This window comes from Chenopodium album, chromosome 4, assembly GCF_948465745.1.
Source record: "Chenopodium album chromosome 4, dcCheAlbu1.1, whole genome shotgun sequence".
Taxonomy (NCBI): Eukaryota; Viridiplantae; Streptophyta; class Magnoliopsida; order Caryophyllales; family Amaranthaceae; genus Chenopodium; species Chenopodium album.
In genome coordinates this window covers 59275352-59302287 of record NC_137837.1, presented here as the reverse complement: position 1 = coordinate 59302287, position 26936 = coordinate 59275352, and the positions used below count along the sequence as shown (strand labels likewise).

At 33.6% G+C, this 26936-nt stretch overlaps 1 protein-coding gene and 1 long non-coding RNA gene across 4 annotated transcripts; one reads left to right on the top strand and one right to left on the bottom strand.

Moving 5' to 3' along the window:
• Positions 1-1276: 1276 nt before the first annotated feature.
• Positions 1277-20081, bottom strand: LOC145629156 (magnesium transporter MRS2-I-like). The gene is made up of 12 exons (XM_081681695.1): positions 19895-20081; positions 9733-10012; positions 9585-9614; positions 8715-8862; positions 8304-8425; positions 6684-6758; positions 5216-5440; positions 4954-4998; positions 3632-3676; positions 3507-3536; positions 1792-1911; positions 1277-1707 (listed from the first exon to the last, which is right to left on the bottom strand). Exons 2-12 carry the CDS (start codon positions 9985-9987, stop codon positions 1621-1623), a joined length of 1182 nt encoding a protein of 393 aa, XP_081537821.1. The 5' UTR covers positions 9988-10012; positions 19895-20081; the 3' UTR covers positions 1277-1620.
• Positions 20082-23927: 3846 nt separating this feature from the next.
• On the top strand, positions 23928-26256 carry LOC145629155 (uncharacterized). 3 transcript variants are annotated; one of them, XR_014111586.1, is made up of 4 exons: positions 23928-24097; positions 24396-24479; positions 25416-25536; positions 25996-26256. It is a non-coding gene; the product is annotated as an uncharacterized LOC145629155 (long non-coding RNA). The 3 variants fall into 3 exon arrangements; XR_014111585.1 differs by having other exon boundaries at positions 24396-24507; XR_014111587.1 differs by lacking the exon at positions 24396-24479.
• Positions 26257-26936: the final 680 nt, after the last annotated feature.

The window sequence follows — 26936 nt, the reverse complement described above, 5'->3', positions numbered from 1 at the left end:
TTTGTGCTTTTTAAAAGTTTGTCAAAATATGTCAAAATGGATGTCTATTTGTAGGGAAAAAAATTTTAAGACCGTTTGTGAAATTTTTTTTTTTTTTTTTTAATTATATCTAAACGAAAATAGCCGTTTAGATATGTGACCGTTTTAAAACGGTAGGAATTTTCTGATTGGGTGAGAAATGCTGACAGGACGCGTGTCAGCCATTCATTGGCGCTGCTGACGCGCCCTGTCAGCGGCTGCAAATATATTTTTTTTTTCATGAGCAACCATCAAAACGACGCGTTTTGATGGAAGCTTGTTCTTTCAGCTTCCCAAAACGCGTCGTTTTGGGGGTGGGCTCAGCAAAAAAAAAAAGTTGCGATTAGTAATTTTTGTGGGGCCCACTATACACTATTCATCATCAGATTTCCTCATCCTATGAGCATTTTTGGACTTCCTCATGAGCAAATTTTTTTTTCCTCATTGTTGTAGTACCAAATTCATCATTTTTGCTCAACATTTTTGCTCATGAGGAAAATTTTCCTCATTGATGGCAATGCTCTAATGTCATTATGTGAAATCACAGGTCTTTGTACACTGATATTTGATTTACAATTTTAAAATTTTATCTAAACAGTCTTCATTTTTTTGTAAAGTTTATATAGCTAAGGTTGCAAAGATTACCTCATTTCTCGGCAAAATTTGGCATGTTCGACATCGACCCCAAAATCTTATCCGAAACATGATTAAGGGAAGTTGCAAAAAAGGGAAGTTGGGTAAATAAAACTACGCTTATCAAGATGACACCGGTCACAGCTGGGAAAAAAAAAATAAAGATATAGACAGCACTCAGCAGCATGAGTTCTGGCACCTGCAAATACCATGACTCTGCCCATTCCTGCTTACACTGGAAATACATTTACTGATAATTACCATTGCCATCCCAGTCTTTCAGTACACTTAACCTGCTAAATCTGGCGTCGTATGGTGTAGCACTGCTTCAACTCTTGCTTTGTTTCCTCTTCCTTCCATTAAAAATTTGTGGTGGGAGAAGGATGTGATAGTTCATCTCTTTAATTTCTGGTGGCAACCGGTGAGACTAGTATAAAATAAATCTTAAGACTACTATAGAAGGAGGGCACACATATAGCATTACAGCAGATACAAATGCTAATCTGCTACAAATCGATTAAGGGAGGCTGCGATGGCAGCTCATCTACGTAGATAATACAGCTTGAAAAGACCACCATATATACAATTAAGTATGGTAATTATATCTTGAGAAATCAGAATTCAGTAAAAGCTCTCAATAGCAAAGAAAGTGATGCAATTGATTACATTAGTTAATAAGAGCTGTTACTGACAAAGAAACACCTAATTTTGAGGTTCAGTAGTTATACAAGAGAACTTAATATAAAAACAAAAAAGCCTCAGCAAGGTCTGCTAAGGTTACCAAGGATTGCATTGTTTTGATTATATTTTAATATCAGTACAAACATGAAAAGGGCTAGCACTGATTCAAGTATGCAATTGATATGTATGTTTGTATATGAGGTTACCCAGAATTACTTCTTGATAGAGATTGGTCTTGTTTCTTCGTGTAAAGATGAATGATTTACAAAGCTTAATAATCCCACACGCTCATGATCCAACAAGCCCTTTAAAACGAGCATATGCGACAACAACCACAAAGAGTACAGCGCTAAAAAGACCATAAAGGATAATCACCTGCAAAATGGAAAGACCTTTAAGTACAATTGAATGCGGCAACATTTACTAGCTGAACTTAAATGCTAAAACTGTGTTGTGTACCCATTTAAAGATGTAATCGTGATTATCCATCCAAGTATAAGGTATATTCATGCCAAAAATTGCAGCCACCAAAGAGTAGATTGATAGGCAAACAGTTCCAGAACTCAAAAAAAGCTCCAGCTGCATGATAAGTAATCACAAAGAAACAAATCACATGTATCAATTATAGACAACCTAGGTAATCTCAAACCCTTAAATGACATAACTATTGAAAAAAGTTTAGAAGATTAAAAAAATAATGTAAGAAATCATTAAATTGCATGTGAAACCCGCATTCAGGATTCCCAATCTAGTTACCAGTTTTTCTCACTGACAGGCAAATTAAGTTGGGAATACTAGCACAGTTCTTCCTTGCTCTAACTTTTGGGTTCCCAATTGACAAAATATTATTTGGAAGTTAAGAAACAGTGTCACACTGATTGCTCCTAAAGTCCTGAGTCAGAGTCCCTAGCAATATCAAGGAATTGACACAAAATTCCAATACCATACAAGTTAGATGCTTTTAGCCTAAAGTTTAAGCACTTTTATTTACACCCCTTAGATATAAACTCAAGATTTTCAGACTTTGAGCTAAGTCCCATCATTTTGCTCAAAGCTTTACAAGGTTTCCCCCACATAAAATCTTCTATTCTCATAAAGAAGAATTGCCTTTAATTTTGAACCATAAGACTAAAGATAACAAGCAAAAGGAGAGAAGATTGGATCTATTTTCTTTTGATGAACCCATTAATTCTTGACTCTTGTTTTTTGGAGAGTTGAGTTGGTGTAAGAAGAAGTAAGAGACATGAATTAAAAAGGTGGGTGGGTGTAACAAAAACGTACATAAATTACTGGAAAGTAATGAAAAGGTGTATTTAGAAGAACAAAAAAAAAAAAAAAAAAAAAAAAGGGACATGGAGGTAAGAATCGAAAGATAGTGAAATGTGTTTGTGAAATACAAAGTACTTCATATTAAACAGGTAGGTACACCAAATAAAAACACACCAAAATGGAAGGTGGGTACATCATAAAAGCAGAGGGAGTGGTAAAATTCCCTTGTGTCTCTACCAACTTCATGACCTTTGTCACATATATTATTCTTGTATCTCTTGCATCAATAATTACATCAACCAGAGCCACATGTAGATGACCAAAGCAAAGGAAGCCATTCCTTTTGCTAGCAATATTAAAATAAGCACAAATTGTTAACAAGACTCATAAGCAAAAGTGTTTTTTTGGCATTGTTCACTCAAAGACATATGGATTAACATTGGAGCGCTTTTATACACCCCAACATACTCATAAAACTTTTAGCCAAAGCCTTTTGACTTAATGGATCTGAGTTTGGCAGCCTTTATTCAGTTCGGTTGCTCATCTACCATGTACTTTTAAAATTATTGCATCTAGCTAAATCTTGAAAGAAAATCCTTTATAAGAAATAAAAAAAATTAAAAAATAAGAAAAACACCCTCATGAAAGAAACTAAGAAAGAGGAGAATTTATGGCATCAAGTGCTTAGGGTCAAATACAGGTAAAGGTTCGCTCTGATACATACTGTATGAAATTAGCAGATTAGTGAGGAAAGCCAATACAAGCAGGATCCTCAGAAACAAGGAAATAACGATCAATTAATTTAGTAAAACAAATGGTGCTTCAATTCTAATAAAGTTCTATATTCGAGCATGATTGTATATATTCGAGCATCAGAAGAGGGGGAGAGAGGGGAGAGTCCACACCTGAATCAACTGATTTCGATGATTGTCAAGCTGCAGAGAAGATCAAGTTTCAGTAACAACAAATGAGGCATTCATGTTTCAGATATCAAAGTCTAGATTGAAGCAATTCTAAAAGATTAACTCACCTGAATGTTAATGTAATCCTCAGTGTCATCAATGAATTCACGAAGCTGCAAGTTCCAATTTAAATTCATCATGTTATGGTTGTAAAAAATAAAGGTATAATGTGCAGAATGCAATTTACACAAGCACCATTACCCCGAACAATCCCAATCCACTCCTTTACACAATGACAACTAACCAACAAGGGTAAGCAACAGGCAACCAGCTCAAGTAACACAATACAGAATTTTTTTCTCTGGCCAAATAAAATATTGTAGGTTATATTAAGCTAATTGGAAGATGGAACGCTGAGCCCTTTCTCACAAGGTTCATGTAACAAGTTAACAGAACAACGCTAGAGGTGAGACATACATGTTAAAATTGCATACAGTGCATAAAAACCTTTGTTGCACTGTAGATAACAGGAACCAAAAAGAAAATATGATTAAGATTATCAGCAAAGTATAATAGAAATTCGGAGAGTTGACATAACTGGCACTTAAGATCTTCCATTTCAGTTGGACCAAGAGGCCTTTGACAGAAACAATGAATCCCCTTACAAAATTACATTTTAGGGCTCACATTTTTAAGCATTTTCTATCGTATCTCTACAAATATTAGGAAAATGCTGACCTTCACTGACCACCAACCACATTCGTTGAAAATAAAATTAATATAAAAGAAATTATTTTAAAGTGAAAAGCTATTTATTGTCGTAAATATGATTGTCTTTAGCTTCATGACCTATTCTACATGAATTGCTGTAATAACTTCTAACTTCTTGTTTTACAAGTATTAATGTTATGGACAAATAAACTAGCATGAAAGCTTGAGCCAATTGATATACAACTCAAGATGACTTACATGAAAAGAATATTGAAGAGTTTTTTTTTTCCCCTTCCATATGACCATATCCCAAATTTCAGTCTACAACTTCATAACCTATTTTATTTGATTTGCTATAGTAGGTTTTAAAGTCTTGTTTTACAAGTCTTAAGGTTAAGGATGTATAAACTAGAAAGAGAAATTGAGTCAATTGATATACAGCTTGAGATGATGAATAATCCTCCCATACCCTTTGGGTTTCTTGCCTAATTATTTTATTAACTCATAAAAAAAAACTTACTCTCTTCCCCAATCTCCACTATTTTGAACCAATCATCACCACAGCTGCTCAACATGTTAAATTGGACTACAAAATACAGTTACATGGGCTAGGTCAGATATTCCTGTCTCTAACAATATGCAGATTCACCACATTTCAGATAAACTTCTATTCACATAGATGCAAGCAGATTAACTACAGGATTGCATATTAAGCTACATAGTTCTTTACAATACATACCGTTGTTAATTTATTTAATGTCCCGTCAATTTGCATGAAATAAGCCTGTAATTCACATCCAGAGCAAATGAAGATTACAGTTAAATTATTCACACTAACAAATGGCTCGAACATTATCTTGCACTTTGTACAAGAAATTGCAGGCTCATACAAGTGTTTAAAAGAGAAGATAATATAAAGTAAGGACACACCATTAGAAAGTAAGTCATCTCTTCCAAAAAAAAATAAATAAATAAAACCTAATAAAGATTGTTATAATAACCTCTAGCAACATCTCGAGTTCCTCAACATCATTCTCATCACCACGACCTGTGACCATACTTGCTCTGCTTGCTCTCGATATCTTAGAGATAACAGTAGGGGAACTAGGAAACCAGTTGGCTCCTGATCCACTAACAGGTGAAGCAGGAGCAGCCAACTTTCTGGACAGGTAAAGGTCAGCCATATCACCATCATCATCCAAAAGTTGTTCAAGCTCATCTCTCACCTACAAAAATCAAATTACTTGAACTTACAACAATAAGAAGACATACAGAGTGTTTACAAAGTTATTCTAGGTAAAGAAATAACAAAAATTCTAGTTCTTAAGCTTGAATGATGGAAAAAATTATCTTAAAAAGAAAGTCCCACCATCTTCTTGTCATACGGATAACCATTAGTCAACAAATAGAAGTAGAGGTTGATGCTTTCATTGTCAGATGTGCCTTCCACCACCTCTTCTCAGGAAGATGAAAGGAACTACAAGGTGAGGCGTTCGTATGTTTAGGCATGGAGCTTAACGATACTTTCGCACCCAAAATTCTTAGTTAGGCATTTCACCTTCACCTATATGCCCAAATCGGATATGGTTTCTTTACAAAAGAAACGGCTTTGGCTGTATGCCATGACTGTGGAGTGTCTTGTAGACATCCAAGTGATATGGTTCTACGAACTTAATGCCATGCATGGGGATATTTGGTGGTGGTGCCACTATAGGAGTTATAGAAGCTCCACCATCTCCTTCCCTTCTCTTTGATTTACTCCTCCCAAAAATTTTAAATACCCGAGATGATACAAAATTTTTAATAAATGAAGGAGGGACAAAGGATTAGTAACAGAGGCTCATAGAGCCCACATCACATGCGTTAATAGTTACATGGGGGCTTTCCCTTTGAAGTGAGAGGACAATTATTTGGAGACTGCCAGAATAGAATACATGACAAACATCTGTAGGAGGGTCCATTATATAAGCACAAGAAGTAATTATACCATGGTACATACCCAGCTAAAATGCTAGTATCATGAGAATATCTAACTTGACATTGTTACATGCAAATTTAAAATTAGGGCAAACTTGGATAATAGTGTTGAATGCCCAGCCCATAACTCTCCCACTCCCTTACCATCTCCCCCCCACCCCCCAAAAAAAAAAAAAAAAAAAAAAAAAAACACACACACACAAAACTAAGGAATTGGAGATAAATAAAAAAGAAAGGCTAGATTGGCAAGTCATTATAGTAAAACACAATTGACAATTCAAAACTCCATCATCAAAAAATAAAAATGAAAACCTTATCGCACATATAGCCTTGTATTTCAAGTAAATCAGTTTAATACAGGCAAAATCAAGAAATAACATCTAAGAATAAAACCTTTCAACCCCACCTTTAAAGGGTGTCTTCAAAAGTATAAAAGATGTAGAGAATTAGCTGATTAAATAGTTGGATTAACAAAAGATGAGAAAGTAGAACCTTTTGAACACGAGCAGTCAATCTTGTCATTGCACTTTTCAATTTCCTTACCCTGTCCAAGTTCCAGCTGCTTATCTGCAGATAAGCACAAGTTAGCACAGAAATCAGATTATTTTAGGTGATTTAGATTTATGAGTGGGCTGTGAATTTTGCTTATATTATATTTTTAGTAGTATTAAGAACCAGGAAAAGGATGTAACTTCGACAACAGTATTGCTAAGTAGAAGGAAAATAAAGAGAAATTATCATACATATGTGACCTATAATTAAATGGAGTAACAGATAATGCAAAATATTTTAGGACATTAAAGAAGAGATTTTGTGTGTAAAATTAAACCAATTAGGAATAAATAGAGAGGTTTACAATATTAAAAGAGATGTGACTTTTTGCAATGGTAGTTACTCATATAAAGCTAAGATTTTAATGTTAAAACACACAAAAAAAAATGTAACTATCGAATTAATTGGATCAAGCCACATGTTAGCAATTAAGAAAGTTCTACAACAAAATCAAGATACTTCATAGAACATAAGGCTACAACTTATATTTAACAGATTAGACAGCATTACTGATAAAGCCAAAACAAGAGAGAAAAAGTGATTATTTTCTAACCAACATCCCCGATACGGATTATGGAAAGCAAAATTATTTTTTATAAAAAGGACATTAATGTGAACACAAAGGGTAATTCTTTTGTAGAGCCTATCACTCTATTACTCAACCCTATGGGTTTTGATGTTGACAAAAGGCAAGCTTGGTGACAAGACTCACAAGGACAGCAAGTCAACTTGAAGGAGCCGAAGCTAAACCCTAGGTTCTACCTAGGTGGGAATTTACTCCTTTTTTTGAATAAAAAAAATTTACTCCTAGTCTATCTTTACTAGATTTCTAGTTTTAGCCCCAAGGTTTTGGAATCAACTTGGATTCATTTTACTTGGACTAGCTTAAGTCATGTTTTTAGCCTTAGTTTCCTTTATTTAGAGTTTGATGTAATTTAGTAAAGTTGAAGTTTCCTAAAACATGCAAAACTGTGTGCTAGTTGTTACTTGCTAATGCTAAGGGGAATCAAGGTTTCCTAATGGCGGTTTCATAGCTATTGAGTGAGGGACTTGTCCTAACCAACTTAGGAAAGCTAAACCTAGTAGATGTAGGTTTATTTCAAGCCTATAAATAACGCATAATGATGTATTGTATGACAATAACTTCAGCTTGATACAACTTGTTTTGCTTAAGATTTGTGCTTTGCTCTTGTGTGCTCTTGATAATCAATTAAGGAGAGTTAAAATTATCAAATCACTTAGCTTCAGGATGTGGTCTAAGCAATTTGAATAGTCAAGGCATTCGTCCAAGAGGTGGTCAAGTGGCGAGTGCACTTGTCATATCCAGTTCACTTACTATAATTTTTCAAGAAGGTACTCAAGATCAGATCTTTATTTCAAGATTATGATATTTCTTACATCTTGACTCAGGGGGTTAGGATCCACATTCGACATCCAAATATCTCACAAGCATAATACCTAACAGAGTTGACCTAATACCAAATCCACCAAAGTTACAGTTTTCAAAGGACATGGGAGCCTAAACATTTTTCAAAAAGCCCATTACGGTGGCACACTAACCTTAGACGTCAGCTCATCCAATGCTGGATAAGCAGCAGTTTCCAGATCAGTAGTACGTGCAGCAAGAAAGCTACATATTGAGTCCAAGGCTACCTCAAGTGCACGGAATTCAAAGGGAGATTCTACAAATTTGATGGAGATAATCAGCTAAAGGAGAGTTCAGATACAACAATTGAAGAATGACATAAGGAATATATAGAGGCTAAAAAAACATTTTTAAACAAGAAAGATAAAATGAAAATAATATCTATGGGTTTAACATCACAACTCAACATTTTGGGACTAAGGCTATGTTGTTGTTGTTGGTTTAATATCACAACTTCGCAGGACAAAAACCCACAATTCCCACCTTCGTGGATGATAATCAAGGATGAAAATACCCTTGAGATTTTGAGAGTGAATGTAATTTACCATCTTCTTCAGTAGCTTCAACATCATGTCCTCCTGATTCCTTCCCATCTCCATGAACTTTATGTGCAGCACTTCCTGGGGATAAGCGCCTCTGAAGTTCTTGAACAACAGGGATTACATTTTCTTCCAAAGGGTCTCGAAGCAATACCTACAAGTATATAAACAAAGTAACAAACCACATCCTTGGGTACTTGAGGTCTCACTCTTTCACAAAGACTAGATTTTAAGCTAAAACATTAAGAAAATGAGAAATAATTTGAGGCACCAATGTTAACAGAATTATATATGAGCATTAATAGGACTATAGTACTATTTGACTATTTGTTATTCGTCTATATAAACTTGAAACTAGCAATTTTACTTGTTTGAAATTATTTCAATTACAGTATCCTGGGTCAGCAAAACACCCCATACAGAATACATATCTAATGTGACTTTAACAGGCAGATTAGAATAAATGAGAAACACCAAAAATAACCTAATTAGAGTCCAAGCCAATACAACACTAAGGATCCCAAGCCCATAATTGTAATAAAACTTGACAAACAAGCTAAACACACAAGCGAAAATATAAAATAAGCCAATACATTAATTATAGTCCAAACCTTACAGATATTTTTTTGATGAAAACTACATCAGAGAAGCCATTTACTACATGTAATTGGTCATTATAAGAGCACAATGCAACAAAATAGTGCATTTGTTAAATCTCAGATTTTAACTTGGCTCCCCATTACAGTTCCATTAATAAACACACCCAACAAACTAATACATATTACAAAATGTAAAGCAGTTATCTGGACAGCATTAGAAAAGATAAGAGCCATATCCCAAAATAAAATAAAAAGAGATGTTAAATATTGGCAATACCTCATCAGCAGTTATTATTGCCTTGATATGCTGAGCATCCAAAACACCAAATAAATATACCAATCAGCAAAAGACACACAGAGACAAAGAGAAAAAGCAGAAAAGAAAATTTGAAATAATTTGTCGAGATTTGAAGTAAGAAAAGAACCTCCAAGTTCAAAACAATAGCTTTCTCTCGACCTAAAATAGTGGAAGGGTAAGAGAGAAGAGGATCCAATATACGAAGATCACGAGCATGAATTTGAACACGGTGCATAATAGCATACTTGTCAAGATCAAGAACGGTAGCCTGACCAGGAGAATCAAGCAAAATCCAACTGCGTGATCCAGCAGGTTTCTTCTTTAGACCCACACTTAAACCCATCTGAGGGTCCACAGGAACTACATATCCCTCTCTCCCCATCACTGTTTTTACACTTATTTCATTCCTGCAAAAATAATCACCACAAAAAGTACACTTTTCTTCAGAGACACATTTAGAAATTTTGAAATGCAGTACTAAAATAAACTTCTACAAATAAAAATAATTAATAAACTACAAATTAACAATTTGCTATTTTGTTCCTAAGGAAACATGATGATAGTGCTTAAATAATTGTAAATAAATCAAAACTATTCTTCACATGTTTTTGTTCAAACTGCTCATGATATCGTAATCATTAATCTAAAGACACTCTCTCCATGTAAGTGACCAAAGTATTATTTTGAAAGTGATCAACTAATCCATCAGTGACAAAATTAAGGCAACCAATCAATTTTTTAAACCTAATTCAGTCATTTAATCACACCTAAAAACCATTGTACTTGTATACTTAACTCAGTTAGCAATTAGCACTAAAATTAAAATAGAAACTACTTGTATTGTTTATTGCTCTCTAACTTACAAGATGATTTATTGATTCATAAGATCTTAACTACTATATTGCGAAAAGTACGTAATTGGTGAGGTGTGATGTTCTAGCTTTATTCCTTGAAGGAAAATATCTTGCTTGCCTCTAACTAAAAACATACATCCCTTATAAGTATGATTAAGGTAGACATGATGAGAAAGCCTATGATTCAATTGAGTAACGCTTTCTAAAGTCTGTTTTGTATGAATAAGGTTTCCTTAAGGAGTTAAGGGATATCCTACCAAACCTGACAAGGTAATCCTGTATTCCTATGTCTTTGTTGTTCTTCGCTTTGGGTATAAACTTCATGCAAAGATGTTTGGTTAATACAAGTGAGAACCCTGATACCAATTTTCATCTTAGTTGTGAGAAACTGAAAGCTAAACATATGACATTTTCGGATCATCCAATTTTATTCAAAAAGAAAAAATATGCATTAACACTCCTCATAGTGCACAAAAGGACAATGTCTCCTCAGAAAGAGAATTAAAAAAACCAGAATTACAAGTGAGCCCATACGCAGTAAAACAGTTTGGGAAAGCCTAAATTGTAATAATGGGAATGAACTTTAAGTGTAATTTACTATGGAAACAACATATAATATCTATGGGAACACAACCTCATCCCACAAGCATGTGTTCTCTGTTAGAAGATATGCAAATTAAACGGGTCGGAAACACTTATCTCAATGTTGTGTAGACCAATTGACAATAGCCGCGTCGTGGAGAACCACTGACCTAAAAGACGATTCCGCGCTACCTCCCGGTGCAGTAGACTAGAAGCGGTCGCCCTCCAGGATAAGCACGGCGCCGGAGTTTATGTGCACTCACAAACCCGACTGGAACCCAGAATACTTGCCCAGAAAACAAATAGAAAGAATTCGTGTTTAGATATATTTAGAGAGGAAAGGAGACTAATTGTTGTATATTTTCCGGAGGTGAATAATGTTGATTTATAAGGCAATGGAGGGAGAAAAAACAACCAGCAATTTAGGGGAAAATGGTCATCAATCAATTGGTGTAACATCCACCCATTAATCCCCAATAAAAGCTAGCTTTAATCAACATTAAAAGAGTAACGGCTAGTCTTTTAAGTAACAACATTAATCAGCAATAATGCCCCATTAAATTAGCAATAAGAGGAAGCTAAAATTAAGGGATTCCAATAGCCATTAAATCCCAACCGTCAAAATAATAAACACCCTAACTTCTTTGTTTTACTTCAAGAACTTCCAACAATCCCCCACAGGTTCGAAGAAGTGAAAAGAGAGAAAGAAAGAAAAATGAATTCTGGGCAAAACAAAACAATTGCATAAGTGTCAATGTCTCGCGACTTGAATTAACACATAGTGGACATCAAGCTATGATCCCTCACCTACCAAGTGACTTTCGTCTTGAACTCAATAGGGAGTTAGGGACCCGTCACTTTGAGCCACACAATTGAACATGTATAATATTCTGAAATTCCGCGAATAAAGATAACGCATTATACTGGCCATACGTCCAGCCTGGATGCTCATAGGTGCTCTAGAGTATAAGCCCACGAAATACTCATAGGAAGCGGCCACACTTCCACACCTAAGTAGGTGAACTCCATCAAGTGTGAGCTACAACACACCTCCAAAATATGGATATGGGTTCATTAAGAGCCGTATGCTCAACCTCCTTCTCATTTGTTGCTAAGCACAAACAAACATCTAGAGATGGACAAATAAAATAAAAATGTGCTTCCGAATTATGACATAATGTTCCCCTTTGAACTCATGGTGAGTAGGAGTTCACTATTTCACAATTCATACCACGGGCTTTAGCCCCATCTCTTCCGATGTTTCCAAAACTAGTTTTTTTTTCATAGGCCTTTAGTTAACGGATCCGTAACATTTCTTTTAGACTTAATGTAGTCTAGTGATATCACCCCATTCAACAAATCATCTTTGACATCAACCTTATAAGCATGGTTCAATCAAAAGTAACCATGATTTGCAAATCTCAACGAATTCCCCTTCAATGGGATATTTGCAAACACATTTGCTCATAAGAGCCATATACTCTTGATCATCTTGCCTCATTACCTGTCAATTCAAGAGCAATAAATTTAGATTATTCCAAAACAAACATAGCAAAACAAGGTTGCTTTGCACAATTTCCAAAACATAGCTCCACCACTTAGTGGTGCAAACATAACCACTTGAGTTTGAAATCATTGTCGAACATCAAGACCTCATGGAAACTTCTTGCAATAGTGCAAACTCTTATCTTTTGTACTTTTCAAGTACTTATGCATCCTTCTCAAATCTATCTAATGATCATTGCTCGAGTTAAGAGTATACTTGCTTAATCTACTTACATAAAAAGCAATGTCAGATTAAGAATAGTTCCCAAGAAACATAAGACTACTAAACGGACACAAATTTCTCCCATATAATTAATAAATTCAAAAAAACTTATCTGAGCAATGACTCATCTAAATCACAAGTTTAGCCTTAAAAACTTTCAGCAAAACTCAAATGTATTAACAACAAAATCCATAGAAGAAATATCAAGCATTACAATCCTAAGGAAAAGATTGTAGAATTCTACACATAGTTAGACATAACCTAACTCATAATCAAGGACTTCTTCCATGAAAACAATCACTCATGATATTCCACTAATTCAAAGTTAATACTCTAAAGACATAGAGATACCAAAACAAACTTGTAAGGAAAACTCAATCATAAACCATCTCTAGCTCAATTAACCACTTTTAGGCTTTGCATTAAACAATATAAAATTCTAACATTAATGTCACTCATTCCTACTAGATTCAAGTAATCCAACTTGGATATCCAACCACTTGAAACATAGTAATAATACACATATATGCTCAAAGACAATTTATTCAATAAAGAATCAATGAGGATATGCAATTTATCAAGCAAAAACTAAGCAAGACTTTGAGTCCAACACCGATTCTTTATTACTTCCCCCACATTGGACAACAAAGTCCGATTCAAAACCCTTACCAATGCACCAACATAGATTTCTTATAAAGAAAACGCATAAGTTTATAAAACATGAACCCTCACATGAAAGGACAAGGTTCAAATACCAAAATAGAGCATAAACAAATACATGGTTGGAAAAAAAAAAAAAAAAAAAAAAAAAAAAAAAATCACAGCTATGTCATAACACTAGGTATAATAATATATAAAGTGGACAAGAGCAGAGATATTTGAAACATTGAATTAATCAAAGATAATAATTCAACAACACCTCAAAATATTAACTCCCAATCCACCATATAAAATTCAAGGCATTTACAAATTATTCATGCTTTATTCATAAAGAATTATAACACAATAAAGAGTCATAGACAGTAACATTAAACCATCATAAAATATTGGAAAATCGTAGTCAATTCCCAAAATACTTTACTCGAAAATTCTCCAAAGAGAAAGCCATACAATCTCCTTAAGTAAAATTATCACATAATTTCTCTTCACAAAACTCAACAAGTTTAAGAATACTAAGTTTCACACAAACATGTTAAACCGAGGATAAAGTAATGAGATCAATTGAGTTATGAATAAAGCTTCTAAATACGAGTATTTCATATCATGGATTCAAGCAATTGACATATATAGTACATCTCATCAACTCCATACTCAACACATACATGAATCATGATAAAAGTAGTACCCGGAGTACATACATGCACCTCAAAAAAAATGTTAAAACATTGCTTAAAAGCATCATACTGAATAACAAGTTACTCCACAAAATGTAGAACCAACAAATTAAAGGTAACTGATTATGTGAAATATAATATCATACTCCGTACTCATAAATATCGACATTATAACTTTTACTTTCTATTAATCATTCAACAAATATTTAATTGACAAATTCAACATTTAACGTACTTTGTCAACACCCACAAAAGCATATATTTGTTAAGATAATTACTAGAAATTAAACCAGATGATAAACATAATAACACGAGACTTAGTTTAGAATGAACCTCCCTTGAATTAAACCGTTGAAAAATAAGCCTCATGTGTCCCAAACATACTCCCAAAATTTCAGCTCAAACCGACCAAGGATGACCTTTGATCGTGGGTCATCTTTGGGAATGCTCCCGAAAATCCGCGAGTAAGAACCTAGTCCTAAAATTTATCTCAAGAATTTTTGAAAAGGTATTAGAAAATAATAACTACAAAGAAGATAAATCTTTGTAATTGGACTAAACCAATATGCAAATCAAAGTTTAGGATACACACGATAACATATGTAAACAAAATCAATCCAATTAAGAGATACAAAATATGAGAACGTTAAGCCCAATACAAAAACAAAGAATCTAAAATATCGTGTAACTCAATCGACTTGAGCGTGTAAAATAGCAAGTTAATGATAACAATATTTCCCATTAGACAATGCATCAACTTGAAAAACCAACTCATACATATGAGAATCGAAAAATATCAAGCATGATATTGCACAAATGCAATAAATTATTGAAAACACAAAATTACCCACTAATTAAAATTAGGCAAAACCATGTACAAATAAACTAAAGCCTATAAGACACATAGCTAACATATAAAAACAATACGGAGTAATAGATCACAAATCACAATTATAACAATTCCTAGTTTATAGCCTAGGATAATTCATTTCCTAGTTTAAGTATCCATTGAGTAAATTAAGGAAACAATTTATGGAAAACTTCTTTGAGAAAAGTCGAGACGGTGAAATCAAAACCAGACTTTCCATAATACATTCACATTATAAGCATAAATTCAATGAAATCATTCATCATTGCAATAGTAATATGACTAATCACATACACAAGAAAAGATTGCTCCAAACAAAACCACATCATAACTACGGATACCATATTAGAATTATAATCCGTGAGTGATGTCCTTTGCACTATTGGCAATATATGCAATCTACCAAGCTTATCACAAGCTACTGACATAGCTATATATTAGGCAACAACTAATTACAAAAATATTCTAGGCTATAATCAAGTAACCGAAATATATACGAAGATATATTCTTGACTAAAATATCTTAACAATCAGAATACATCAAATCACAACATTGTCTAAATTTGACATATCAAAAAATCAAATATTTAGAAATCATATCAATCGTCTTTTAGATTGTTAGAAGATATGCAAATTAAACGGGTCGGAAACACTTATCTCAATGTTGTGTAGACCAATTGACAATAGCCGCGTCGTGGAGAACCACTGACCTAAAAGACGATTCCGCGCTACCTCCCGGTGCAGTAGACTAGAAGCGGTCGCCCTCCAGGATAAGCACGGCGCCGGAGTTTATGTGCACTCACAAACCCGACTGGAACCCAGAATACTTGCCCAGAAAACAAATAGAAAGAATTCGTGTTTAGATATATTTAGAGAGGAAAGGAGACTAATTGTTGTATTTTTTCCGGAGGTGAATAATGTTGATTTATAAGGCAATGGAGGGAGAAAAAACAACCTGCAATTTAGGGGAAAATGGTCATCAATCAATTGGTGTAACATCCACCCATTAATCCCCAATAAGAGCTAGCTTTAATCAACATTAAAAGAGTAGCGGCTAGTCTTTTAAGTAACAACATTAATCAGCAATAATGCCCCATTAAATTAGCAATAAGAGGAAGCTAAAATTAAGGGATTCCAATAGCCATTAAATCCCAACCGTCAAAATAATAAACACCCTAACTTCTTTGTTTTACTTCAAGAACTTTCAACATTCTCTTCATGCTTTTCCATTAACTCTTGACATGTGATATTAGGTAGGAATGAAAATTATAAAGAAATATAGACAAATTAGGGGTTATGTTGAGAGATTATGGGTTTGAACCTGGAATTTATTTCAAAAATTACATATAAATTCATTCCCATTATCATTGTTTATACACGGTTACCAAACGGAGCAAAAAGTATTATTTCCATTTATTTACAACCAAAACGAGCCAACGTCTCAGAAAGAAAATTGAAAAATCCTAGGGAAGTTCTCAACAACAAAAGTAAATTCTGCAATAACTCACGGTAATTGATAGAGGTCATACAATTAGTGGAGCGTGTGGTTTGATTTAAAGCAAAGCGAAGAACCATCCCAGTGCAAATGTATTAGTGAGACACATAAAGGGGGTGTTTGGTTAGTGTATTTTTTGGATTGGAAACAGATTAGATTAAACCAATATCGCTATAGTGTGTTTGATTTGATAGCATGGTTACCCCTCATTAGTTACCTCTCAAAAAAACTTGGGGTAACAAATACCCTTACCATGGTTAAACCAAACAAATGAAAAGGTAATATCTAAATGATTCATTTCCCCCTTATTTGTTTCCTTTACACTCCGTTTCCATTTTCCAAACCAAACATCCTAGAGTGTATAAGCATTTCAATTCCTAGGCTTCGCTTTATTTAAATACTAGTTTTATGCCACGTGCGATGTCCGGGTTATTTATTGAATTTTAAAATAAAAAATTTCATCTAAAATATCTATGTAATTTGAAGATTAATAATTACTTGACAATGATTGTTTGTTTATGGGTATTTTATGAAAAAATCACTTGACAATCTAAAATAATAAGAACTAATAATGTACAACCAAAAAGAATAGTTTTCTAAAGATGTGATCTCTAAACATCTAGGGAAATGTTGGTCCATGTTAAGGCTTAAGAGAACGACTATATATAATAACACGTCTCTTTGATTTTTTTAATTTTTCCTTTTGTACCTCTCCGGATCCGTCATTTGTATAGAAATATTGGTATTTTATTAAAAAAAATTCTAAACAAAAGTTTTATTGAAAACAAAACTCTAATTTAACCTTTTTATCCTACTAAATTTATCCAAATTTTATTGAAAATAAAACTCTAAAATAACATTTTTATCTTATCGAATCTATTCTGCTTTTCCCTATTCTAAAAAATAAAACATTCAAATAAATCTTATGTGTATATTATTAATTAACTATCGCTTACGTGGCATGACACTTGGTGAAAAGTTGAAATGTCTCGTGACCTGGCTAAAAGTTTAGCTTTATATATTGATTATATAATTTATCTTCAGTTTATAAACCTACTATAGGCTCTTCTTGTGTTCAGATTCAATTAATCCTTCTAAGACGGCCATGATGCAATCCTTCGATGAACATAAAGCAGCAGTTCTATGTTGCAGGTGGCTAGTGACTAGCTAGTATATTTGATAAAAATAACTCTCCAATTGATAAGCTTTATGCTAGTGCATACGTTTATGTTATATGAACTCTTCATTTCACCTCAGGTACCCATGTCGTTATGTCGTTGGACACTTCACTTTTGGTTCAAAATCATGGATTTTTTTTCACAAAATAGCCGAATCGGACGCTTGGACACATACCCATGTCGAACATAGTTACTTGAGTCCATATAACATAGGCATACGTGTTTCTCTAAGACTACATACATATGCAATTTGAACACAAAGAAATACTTGCTTGTCTAGTGTCTGTTTGTTTCCCTAGATGTTTAGTTTTTGGTACAAAGATACGTATGCAATTTCATTTTTGGTACAAAGATATGTAGTTGAACCATCTTTTATCATTTTTTTTATGGTCTAGTGGTTGTTGGGCCTTGAATAAGGCTTCCTTTCCTCCTATTGTCCCACGGATCGATTCTTCACACATACAATTTTTTGTATCCTTTTTTTTTAACCCTCTTTTTGGACTTAATATTTATTTCATTTTATAATTTATACAAAGTGCTGCCATTTAACTTCATTTAACAAAATAGTCGAGTCGGACGCTTGGACACATACCCATGTCGAACATAGTTACTTGAGTCCATATAACATAGGCATACGTGTTTCTCTAAGACTACATACGTATGCAATTTGAACACAAAGAAATACTTGCTTGTCTAGTGCCTGTTTGTTTCCCTAGATGTTTAGTTTTTGGTACAAAATACGTATGCAATTTCATTTTTGGTACAAAGATATGTAGTTGAACCATCTTTTATCATTTTTTTTATGGTCTAGTGGTTGTTGGGCCTTGAATAAGGCTTCCTTTCCTCCTATTGTCTCACGGATCGATTCTTCACACATACAATTTTTTGTATCCTTTTTTTTTTTTTAACCCTCTCTTTGGACTTAATATTTATTTCATTTTATAATTTATACAAAGTGCTGCCATTTAACTTCATTTTCTTGTTTTTGGATTTCTCCCCTTTTTTATATACTTGTTTTGGATTTCATTTTATAATATATAATTTATAAATTTAAAGTATAATAAGTTTTTAAACCTCTAACTATTTTCAGTTAACTTTAATCAAGTACCGCCTTTTTGATAATAATTAATAATTTGCTATTCAACTACATATCTTCATTTTTTTTTTATATCTTTGATTATGTGTGCCTAAATTCAAATTTTTTATTTTATAGTGTTTGGAACTAAATTTCTAATTTTAATTTTACATAACACACTTTAATAATTTCATTAGTCAAATAAAGTTGTGTTTTTTTTTTCTTTTTCGGAATGTAACCCAAATCCCTTTATATCTATTTTCATATTGTTATTCGATAAATCGTATTTTTCGATTATCGGGGATCACATAACTTACAATTGGGGTTCACCAACAAAAAAATATTTTTTTTGTTGATAATTTTCTTAATATGCAATGAAACTTATAAAAACTCCTCTTTTTCCATATAAGAATAATTGTCTTGTCCATAAAAAAATATATATTAAGCAAATTTATGTGATCATCTTTTTTTCTTAAATTTTTTTGTCGATTTTATTAAACATCTGAAATTTGTCCCCCCGAATTATAAATCCTGGCTCCGCCACTGTTCACAAGTTTTTCTAAGACTAAGTATGTACACAATTTGAACACAAAGAAATACTTGCTTGTCTAGTGCCTGTTTGTTTAAGGATATGTGGTATCTTGTTTAACGTCGCCTATATACTCACAAGTTTTTCTAAGACTATGTACACAAATTGAACACAAAAGAATACTAGTCTTATGCAATACTTGCTTGTCTAGTGCCTATTTGTTATAGGATATCCGGTATCTTATCATCGTCTGCATAAGCCGTAAGTACAAAGCAAAATACGACAACGCCGACGAAAGCTGTTGTAACAATCTTATTACAAATGTAATCACCTACTGTATTTTGTTCTGGTGTTGCTAGATTAATGGTTTTTTTTTTCTTATTCGAGCAAACTTACTTACTGATCTTTTCCGGTTAATAACATAATTCAATTGCCAACAAATAAATTCAGAAACAATTTCACAATTCTAAAATTCCAAATCCGCAAATCATAATCATTTAAATTAAAATCACAACATACATTGCAAAATAACTTTCATAAACCATAAAAAAAAAATTAAAAAAAAAATCAATTACAAAACCAAAATAGAATTAGATTCTCAAGTACCTCGAATAATATGAAGAGTTGAAGAAGTGGTGATGTTGACCGACGATTCAGGTAGTCGGTAAAAGAAGGAGAGAGAAAATCTGGGAATATTGAGTGAGTAAGAGGAGAGTGAAGAGGGGTTGAAGGAGGCTACATGCTGTCGAATTTTGCAGGAAAAATGGGACCTTTGATCAGGGAATCAACTTCCAAACTCAACTGCTATTTGTCGCTCCCATTTTACCAGGTAACGCTCCCTTTTTGACTTGAATGGACCACTATGCCCTTTATGCAATTTGTGTTATAAAAAGGACCTTGTTCCCCATTTGGACACAATACATGAAACGGTCCCCTCACTTCACGACATTGATGTCCCGAGCCTCCCAAAATCGGTCCCCACGACCTTGCAACCAAATCGGTCCCCACGACCACCTAAATTTTCTATTTTAAAAAATCGTGAAATTTTCCGACGGGTCTTGGGTCATGGACGGCGAGTGGAACATACGTACGCCGGAGAATGCGTCGGATCATTCTGTAAGTTTTTTTTTTATTATTATTTTCGGTAATTAGGACATCCGCCTAAAATTTCCGGATGTCCTAGGTACATCCGCCTAAAATTTCCGGATGTACCATGGAACATCCGGAAATTTCAAGCGGAAGATGGGATCCGCCTAAAAAATCCGGATGTTCCATGGTACATCCGGAAATTTTTGGCGGATGTACCAAGGGACATCCGGAAATTTTAGGCGGATGTCCCTATTCATATATTTTTTTTAAATGTTAAGTACGGTTATTTAATTTTTTTTATGTTAATTAAGTTTTTTTTTATGTATTTTTTTTTCGTGGTCTTGTGATTATTGTTGTGATTTAGTATTTGATAATTAATGTAATTTTGTTGTATTAATATGATTATTAGTAATATGTTTATTTTTTGTTACATTATTATTATTATTATTATTATTATTATTATTTATATTATTATTATTATTATTGAAAATATTATTATTATTATTATTATTATTATTATTATTATTATTATTATTATTATTATTATTATTATTATTATTATTATTATTATTATTATTATTATTATTATTATCATTATCGTAGTTGTTGTTGTTATTGTTGATATTATTGTTGTTGTTGTAGTTGATATTATTATTGTTGTTGTTGCTGTTATTTTTATTGTTGCTGTTGTTGATATTGTTATTATTAATTAGTAGAAATATAATTTTAATATTATTATTATTATTATTATTATTATTATTATTATTATTTATTAATTAATTAATGTTATGGTCTTATAAATTGTTTTGTAGTTGTTGTTATAATTTTTTATTATCATTAATATTGTTATTGTTTTGTATTTGTTGTTATTATTATTAGTATTGTTATTATTATTATTATTAGTATTGTTTTTATTATTATTATTATTATTATTATTATTATTATTATTATTATTATTATTATTATTATTATTATTATTATAATTATTATTATTATTATTGTTTTTATTATTATTATTTTGACATAAACCATGTTTTGTTTAATTTGTATAGGATATGAAATCTGAGGAAGGCGGTGACGGTGTGAATTATAGTGGGAATTTTGTCACCCATACGTTTTTTCCTACATTTGACAATGCAGTTACATGGGCTAATGGTGTTTCCATAAAATTGGGATTTATATTGGTGAAATCGTCTTATAACAAAACCAGAGATGGTCGGCCGTATCGGTATTTGCGATGTGATAGGTCACGAAGGAGCAAGCCGAGAGATTTGGAGAACGCGATACGGAAGGACACCAAAACCAAAGCTAATGGTTGTCCATTCTACATCAAGATATATTATGATGTCAGCACCGAAAGTTGGAAGATCATTGCGAAAAATGATCACACCGGGACACATAACCACCCAATGATTGTGTACCCAGAAGGTCACTGTAAAGTGAGCGGCTTGAGTCCGGGTGCAAAACAGGTTGTGCGGGACATGACAAAGTTCAAGGTTGCTCCCCGTAACATCATGTCCACTATTGCCGATCAATTTCCTGATGATCATCCAAACATCCGACACATTTACAATTGCCGAAATGACTTCAGGATGGAGATGTTCGAAGGAAGAGGAGTTGTTCAGCAATTTCTTCATCTGGAAAGAGAGAGTAAATACATTTACTAGTCACGAACGATGATCACAACGTTTTGCAACATGCATTTATGGTGCACCCGATCATGGTCAACATACTCCGTACATACCCACATGTCATAGGTATGGATTCTACTTACAAGACCAATCGATATAACATGCCTTTCTTTGAGATAGTAGGCGTGACACCGACAAACCAGAATTTTCTAGTTGGATATGTTTTCATGCGCGACGAGTGCACGGCTATTTATTTCAGACCGTGATCTTGGGCTATGTGCGGCTTTGAGAGAAGTCTTTCCAGGGACGTCACATTTACTCTGTCTATGGCACATCAACAGAGATGTGGAGGCTAAGGTGACGAAGATGTTTGGAAACAAGACGGTTGGTGTCAGTTTTAGAGCTGGGAGATGGTTCAAAATCGTGAATGCAACAACACAGGCGGAGTATGATCGTGCTCTAGCTGCCATGCAAGTGAGGTGGGGAAAATATCCGGAAGTGATTCATTATGTTCAGAGAACATGGCTTTGTCATAAGGAGAAATTTGTGAAATTTTGGATGAACCAGGTTCTTCACTTTGGTAACACCACCAACTGCAGAGTTGAGAGCCAACATTCAGCAGTGAAAACTTGGTTTGAATCATCCACAGGTTAGTTGTATTATTTTATTAGTTGTTCTCGTTGTTACGTAATTGTAATTGTATTAATTGTAATTGTATTTGAATTTACTAATTAGAATCATTGGCAGGTGCTTTGGATACCGTATGGGCCCGAGTCCATTGTCATATCGGTAATCGCATCATACAAATTCGTAATGACTTGGAGGCATCAAGGTCTAAAATTGGTCAGATGTACAGACAGTTGCCACTGTCACGTATAAATGGCAAAGTGTCTCAACATTGCTTGAAAGTTCTGGATAAGGAGACGAAAAGGATGTGGGATTTAAGTTACCAGGTCCATGAACGGTGTGGATGTTCTATGCGTGTGACCCATGGTCTTCCATGTGCTTGCCAGATACATGATTCGATAGTTGCACAGACAGGATTGTATAGCAGCCAAATTCATTCTTTCTGGAAGATACTGGTTATTGGTGATGCAACTATCGAATCATAAACACAAAAAAATGAACGGATGTCACTTCCGCCCAAAAATTCCGGATGTCCCATGGAAAAGTGTCTCAACATTGCTTGGAATTTCCGGATCCTCCATGGAACTTCCGGAATTTTTGGGCGGAAGTTCCTGGGATCCGTAATTAAAAAAAAATAAAAAAATACCTCGTCGCCACTGTTGCCGCCGCTGCCACCAGCGCCGCCGAAGCTCCTCCCTCCGAATCTCAGCCTAATCCGCCTCGAATCACCCATTTTTTTTTGTGTTTATGATGATTGTTGTTTTTTAAAAAAATGAAGAAAAATTTTTGAATTTTTTTTTTTAAAATTTTTAGAGTGTTTTAGAGAGTTAGAGAGTAAGAGAGTTGGAGAGTAAGAGAGTTAGAGAGAGAAGTAAGAAAGTGAGAAATGTTGGTCGGGAAGGAAAAAACCGTATTTATATATTAGGGGTAAAATTGGAATTTCAAGACAAAAAGGGAGCGTTACCCGCTAAAATGGGAGCGACAAATAACAACACCAATTCGTATTATTCGGCTTTTTTTTTTCTTCAAATTTTGGCGTTGTACTTGTGTAGGCATGGAAATCCATAACCATTATAAAAGTGCAAATGTTGCTACTGTTCCTTATGAATAGGATTTTTTGGTGTTATTACAGCCTTGCCCCCAACATTAATGAATTGCCAATTATACCCCTTATTTCCACCGACTTACATGGCCCTTGCTTTTCACCGACTTCCTCACCTTCTTGCTTCTTCCAACTCTGTCTGAATCTGAAGCACTACACCGAATTCCCTCTCTCTTTTATCTTAGAAGAAAAGGGTCAGAGGCTCAGAGCATTTGATTAAGCAAGGAGAGAGAAACCTAGAGAGAGAAAAATGCAGTACCTCGCTCAAGACCATCGATCATCGCTTTCGACGATGGGGCTTTGATTCTTCTCAGCGTCTGAGGTTGTGGAAGATGACTTTCCGATCGTCACATTTATCAGGTTCGATCTTGTTTCTCTCTCTTGATTTAGTTTCAAATTTTTTGGGTTTATTTGATCGATTTGTTTTCGATTTTTGGGCTTTATTTGGTCGATTGGTTTTCGATTATTTTGGGGTTTATTTGATCGATTTGTTTTTGATTTTTTGTCTTTATTTGTTCGATTGGTTTTCGATTATTTTGGGGTTTATGTGATCGATTTGTTTCTGTTTTTTGGCTTTCGTTTTTTGGGTTGAATTTGAGTGATTTATCGTTCTTTTGGAATGAATTGTCTGATTCGTGGTTGAATTGTTGATCTCTAGGTTAAAATCGCACTACGAAGCTTTGTGAATTTCGTCACCGACACCAACCTTCAACCGTCACCTCCATTACAACCACCGTCACAAGTGATTGAAATTACCTATTTAATTCATAGTTCTGTGATTCTGAGCCTTTAAACTGTCATATCTTGTTGATTTATTTGATTTTCAATCAATTAGTCTCGTGTCTTTGATTGAAATTACTTTATAGCATAAGATCTTCACGATCTTTCGATTAAACATGATTTTAATAAATTTTAAACGATTTGATTGCAAGGAACATGATATAATAGCATGTCTTCGACTTCTTGACTCAGATCTTATATGTTTAAAAGATTTTAAGTATCATGATTTATGTTTATTTCGTCTTATATATTAGATGCAACTACAGAGCATAATTTATCTTGATCTTTAAATTAGATGCAACTACAGAGCATGATTTATATTAAATTACGTTTGGCTGAATTTGCAAGTAAAATAAGTATTAAGATTCTCGAGCTAATTCGCGTGTGTTAACCTTTTCTCAGATTGATGATAACTGAATGATGAGCATCTCATATACTTTTATAATACTTGTATTTTCTATGATCTTGACCACTTGCAAAAGTTACAAATCTTACAATATGATTATATAAGGTGATACTTTTTTATAGTGGTATCATTTTATCTTTTTTGGGTATGGAGAAAAGTGGTATCTTAGGATGCATCATAATCTCAAATTTAACGGTTCATTCTATCTAGAATTAGTTGTCTCGTTGTCTTTACACTACCCTGATATGTAGTTTGATCTAAAACCAAAATCCATTAATTTGGTCGATTGGTTTTCGATTATTTTGGGGTTTATTTGATCGATTTGTTTTTGATTTTTTGTCTTTATTTGTTCAATTGGTTTTCGATTATTTTGGGGTTTATGTGATCGATTTGTTTCTGTTTTTTGGCTTTCGTTTTTTGGGTTGAATTTGAGTGATTTATCGTTCTTTTGGAATGAATTGTCTGATTCGTGGTTGAATTGTTGATCTCTAGGTACAATTCTCTCTCTCCTTTCTCTTCTGAGCTTTCTCCAACCCTCCACTGAAGCAACTTCTGGACTTTCCTCTCCATTGAAGAAGCTTGAGAGGTTATTTGATGATTCTCTGATCTCCAGGTTTGATTCTCTCTTCTTTCACTCTCGTGTTCTAATTGTTTGAATTTTCAGCTCTTTAATTAAATTTTTCCTTTTATTTGAATGTTGACTGATTTAGCTTCCTTTCTTGCGAAAAATTTGGAGTACGTTGTGTGTTTTTGTAATAAAATGTGGGAAAGTTTTGAATTTTATTTGTTTTTAGTATAAATATGTCAAGTAATCGCATAAATTAAATAGATTTTTGTGGTTAATATTCAAATTGTGGTGATAAGTTTGTTTTCTGTGTAACAAATTGTTTGGATTATGGCTTACACATGTAATTTTAATGATGCATTGGTTTGGGATGTGTAATCTGCAATTGATATGAAATGGAGGAGCTGATTTGGTTTTAGTGTTTTCAGATGCTTAATTATAGGCTATATGATTTGAGTAATTGGCTTTGGTTGTAATGGATGATTGATTGGTACTTTTGTTAAGCAGAAATGGGTGAGGAGGCTACTAAAGTTGTTGTACCGGAGTCGGTTTTGAAAAAGCAGAAGAGGGAGAAAGAATGGACTTTGGCCAAGGAGGAGGATCAGGATGTTCAGAAGAAGAAGAGAGTTGAAATCAGGAAGCTGATCACTAACTACAGTAGTAAATTTGTTCACATTAATTAATTACACGGAATTCAGCAAGAAAGTGCATCAGGAATAATAATTTAATTAAGATTATTTATTAGCCGAAAGTATGTTGAATTGTTGATCCCACTAGCAACAAGCATATATTCTTTCATGATTCAAACCTTCTATTCATAACTTCTTTGTATTAAAAGGAGCAATTAAATCATAAAAATGTCTTAATAGAATAATATTTTGTCTTAAAAAATTACTGTGTTAATAAACTTGGTAAAAGTCAGCTCTCTGATTTGATTCTTCTTTTTCCCTAATACAATCATAATTAATTATGCTATGTCAATTGTTCTAGAAATTACATGTCTTTTAAATGTTTAACAATACTTATCTTTCTAATAAATTAATCATATACTACCTCCGTTACCTATTATGTGCAACAAAGGGGTATTATTTGTGGTGTCTGTTCTTGGTGTATGGTTATTTAATTTGATTAGGTTTCTGATTAGCCTTGTTTATTGTTAATTAGGAGAGGGAATTGATCTGTCTCAGAAGGGAGACTAAATTGAAGGGTGGATTCTACGTCGAGCCAGAGGCTAAGCTCCTATTTATCATCCGTTTCAGGTTATCACTTCACTATATTTAATTTTTTTGTAGCTCACATATATATCATGGTTTACTATTAAGTTTCGAGTCTATTTGTTCACTGTTGTCGTATAGCTTACAATGCGAATTCTCTGTGATTATGATATACTCCCACGTCTCTTTATTAGAGTCCCCTTTCTCTTTATTAGAGTAATAAATGTTAGAAAG